This window comes from Ricinus communis, chromosome 6 (genome assembly GCF_019578655.1).
Source record: "Ricinus communis isolate WT05 ecotype wild-type chromosome 6, ASM1957865v1, whole genome shotgun sequence".
Lineage (NCBI taxonomy): Eukaryota > Viridiplantae > Streptophyta > Magnoliopsida > Malpighiales > Euphorbiaceae > Ricinus > Ricinus communis.
Genome location: NC_063261.1, coordinates 10,924,487 through 10,928,261, shown reverse-complemented (window position 1 = coordinate 10,928,261; position 3,775 = coordinate 10,924,487). Strand labels below are relative to the sequence as shown.

Genomic DNA, 3,775 nt, shown 5'->3' with positions numbered 1-3,775 from the left:
TAATCATGTGATCGAAAAACCTAATGAAGCTAAAAGGGTTGGTGGCAGGGCTACTGCACCTCCTCTGTTGGATCACGACCTTTAAAAAGTTGGGATCAAGCTAAGAATGAATCTATCATTTGATTAGTAGATTACTAAAGAAATGGCAATCTGATCATGGTTGCAATCCATAACCCATCCTAGTATTACCTAGAAACCCTTTTTTCTTTCTAAACAATTACAGTCGGGGAGGAGTGAAGGACTCTGGGGCATCAGAGCCCCCAGCGGCGAGCCTAGATGCCTGGTCATTACCTTAGAAAAAAGGCGGGTTTCAAACTGGAGATCCGCCTGAGGCTCCTAAACCCCTGGCCGAGAGGCTAGATGCCTGGTGGTTACCCTAGAAACTTTAAATTGATATATATATTTTCCCCGCATAAAATAAAATCATACGTTTTAAGAAGACGAGCACCAACCAACAAAACAAGCCAATTTCGGTAAAATAATGGTACCTTAATATGAGAGTAGAGATGAAACAGGTGCCAGTGGCTAACATAACAAACCATGATTAGTTTTACAAACTATCTCATTTACAATTGGGCTCTTCCATTAAAACTCCAGTGTCATCAATGGGGATCTAAAACAAAAATTGAATGGGTAGGAAGATAGCTAACGCCACACATGTTCAGCTCCAAGATAATGTATGGAATGGATACAGCCTTTACCAATCAATAGTAGATTTCAGGCCGGCAAGGGAAGCTGAGTCCAACAATTTATTATAAATATGCAGGATCCAGTGGCCTACAAACTGGGTTTTTAAAGAAGACTGGTACATCATTAAACAAGATCATGATGAGGGTATTATCTCTGTGGAGTTTCATTCTTAAATAGATTCCCTACTCCTGAGTGCAAAGTCAGCACTTCCTCAAATAGCTGGTCAGGTTCAAGGCACAAAAGATGAGCTTGTTGAGTTTGCCATGGCAAATACCATCCAAAAATCTCGTAAAAACTTTTATCTGTCATAGCCAAAGACAGGCAAACACAGTTAATATACATTCGGGAGAATATCTATCTTTACAGATAATCCAGTGAAAACAGGCACAGCTATATTGGTTCTTACAACCACCCTTACCTCCTGCCAAAGATAATTTAGAAAACCAGGAACTGGGCCATTAAGCACCTCTGAAATGACATAGTGATGGATAACAGGTACGGTAACACTTTCAATCAATCAACTGAAAGCTGCAAAAACACTGCAAGAAAAACAGAATTACCAACATGAGAAGGATAGATAAACTTCATTGCAGAAACATTGAAACATAAGTGTTAGTTCATCATCCCACTAAGCATATCTAATCCTCTTCAATTACACACTTCAATCCTGCAAAAATAAACTTATTCCAGGGAAAAAGAAAAGAAGAGAGCAAACAACCCAAACAAAAGCAAGGAATAGCACATTGTTCCTCTTCAACCTGCAACAAACTGGACAACACAAAGCAAACAAAGAAGCTCAGTTTCTACCAGATAACAATGAAAACGTCTCCCCCAATCAAAGGCCTAACAGCTATCGACAATCAAACGATGCTGAAAAAGCATAGGGAACTAACATATAGAGGCAAACGCATGAATGCAGATTGATAGAGTTCAATACAATTGAAAGCAAGGAACAAATGCCAATAAGTACAACAAAAATATCCCAACAGGCCCTTCTATCTATAAATAAAATATGCACTATAGAAGTATGTCTACCAAATGAAACCACAGTGAACTACAAAGAGAAGAGAGATAAAGAAAGAAGTACGAGGGCAAATATAAATACCATACTGCAACATATTCAAGTCTTGCCCAAGACCTGAAAACACCTTGTTGTAATTAAATTTCAGAATTGAGTAGTAAGATAGAATCAAACTAAATTCAATTCGATTTACATAAAGCCTGTCCGAATATTCCTACCAAAGTCAAGCTATGTTAATGTAAGAGCTAGATAACATTAAACATGATAAGAAATATATTGTTCCTACAGACAGGAGGACTCATCAGGTCTACCATAAGAGTACTCACATTAGGTTCACTTATTTATATTTTTTTTTCCATAAGAAAAAAAAGGGAAAAATGTAAGGAACATTAAGAGGAAAAGAAAGATAGTCATTTCAGTTAATAATAGATATATCTAGCTCATATCCATGCCATCCCCAACTTGGCTGCAGATTGGACTGACAGCAGAAAAATATCTCTCAAAAGGTGAAGGATGAAACTGTGCATCTCGCCTGCGCTTATAAGAACAGTTATCTGCGGGCAAATTGTCGTCATCGATCTTCCTCCGGACTCCTCTCACAGCCTGCTCCTCAGCTGGAGAAAGTGGGGAAATCTGACCACTAGCTCGGCAAAGGGAACTATGGTTATCATACAAAATTCTCTGGTTACAATTCTTGTCGCAGATGTGAGTGAGACCAGTTAGTTTGCAGCAGTACATGTTTCCAAAAACATGTACATTTTCACATTTCCAATCACATTTGTGGACAGAAAATGGCCCATCTCGGCCGAGAATAGTAGACAAAAAAATGACATTGGCAGGACCTGATTCCACGGATTTTCCAAATACCGCCATTGCTTGCTTGCTTGCAGTTAAATTTGGTAACTTTTAAGGTTCTGCAAAGCCCAAGAGAACACGGTCAAGCTTTACACAAAGACTCGTGCTTTCCTTGGTTAAACTGCCCTTCATTCCAAATCTTGCAAGGGAAGATAATTATCCAACATTTATTTTCGTTAATTCTTTTATTGCTCTTAGATTACAACAAATGATAAATTAGATTATAACAGTACTGAAAGATTACAAGAAGATAAAGATCACATAGGTATTTAATAACTATAATTAACAAGATTTGGTCGCAAAAAAATGAGATAAGCAATAACAACATACATAATAAAGGCAGATCTGAGCTATAAAAAGAAAAAGAAAAAGAAAAAAAGAAGAAGCAAGCATTTGTATAAGACAAAAAGAGAATGGAATTTAATTTCTATAAAATTCACATAACTCGAGCAAAAACAAGTAAAGCACGGAAAATCAGAGTAAAGGAAAGAGAGATTGAACTCACTTGATCACCAAAACAAAGCAAAAAAATAAAACAGTTAGCAAAACGCAGAGCTATGAAGCAATCCTTGATGGCTGACCTGCAACAACAACAAGAAGAACAATTCCACTCTCTGACCTGAAAGGGAAAAAAAGATAAACAACTCTCTCTCTAAAACATCAACGAAAATAGAAACTGAAAAGAAATGAAGGCAAAAGGGGAGACAAGAGAAGGTTTGTTATTTATAGACTGACAGATTTTTTTATTTTTTTTTGAGAGGATTATAGATAAATAGGGTTATTTGTTTAATTATTTTACACAATTTCGCACCTAATGCTAAATTCTTTATTTTAAATATGTATGTAATAAAATAATGTTATATAATATATTTTATAATTTAAATATTTAAAATAAATAGTTGATTTCTATATAAGGAGTAAATGGTAGTTTTTATTTTAAAGAGTAAAATTTTTAATGATAAAATATTTTAAAAAATATTCAAATATAAATAATAGGATATCTTATTTAAGTTCAATGTAATTTTTATATTTTATTTTTATTTTTATAAATATTAATAGTCTTAATTTTTTAAAATTTTTAATAATAAACAAATAAAAATTTTAAATATTAATTAATTATATAATACATTTATTAAATATGAAGTAGTGGATAAAGTTTGAACCTTCATATATAAAGAATCAAATCAATTCTCTACTTTATATTTAAAG

The 3,775-nt window shown here is 34.3% G+C and overlaps 1 protein-coding gene across 3 annotated transcripts; it reads right to left on the bottom strand.

The window, feature by feature from the left end:
* Positions 1-501: 501 nt before the first annotated feature.
* On the bottom strand, positions 502-3,282 carry LOC8287561. 3 transcript variants are annotated; one of them, XM_025156302.2, is made up of 5 exons: positions 3,072-3,282; positions 2,244-2,625; positions 1,409-1,458; positions 1,109-1,229; positions 502-992 (listed from the first exon to the last, which is right to left on the bottom strand). In XM_025156302.2, the coding sequence occupies exons 2-4, from the start codon at positions 2,582-2,584 to the stop codon at positions 1,204-1,206; spliced, it is 417 nt and encodes a 138-aa protein (XP_025012070.1). In that variant the 5' UTR covers positions 2,585-2,625; positions 3,072-3,282; the 3' UTR covers positions 502-992; positions 1,109-1,203. The 3 variants fall into 3 exon arrangements, with proteins under 3 accessions (XP_025012070.1, XP_048231375.1, XP_015571032.1); XM_048375418.1 differs by having other exon boundaries at positions 1,409-2,625; positions 3,072-3,278; XM_015715546.3 differs by having other exon boundaries at positions 1,109-2,625; positions 3,072-3,278.
* Positions 3,283-3,775: the final 493 nt, after the last annotated feature.

What these genes read in the sequence shown, in the direction of transcription:
- LOC8287561 (XM_015715546.3), bottom strand. Translation starts at nt 2,584, where the DNA reads ATGGCGGTATTTGGAAAATCCGTGGAATCAGGTCCTGCCAATGTCATT.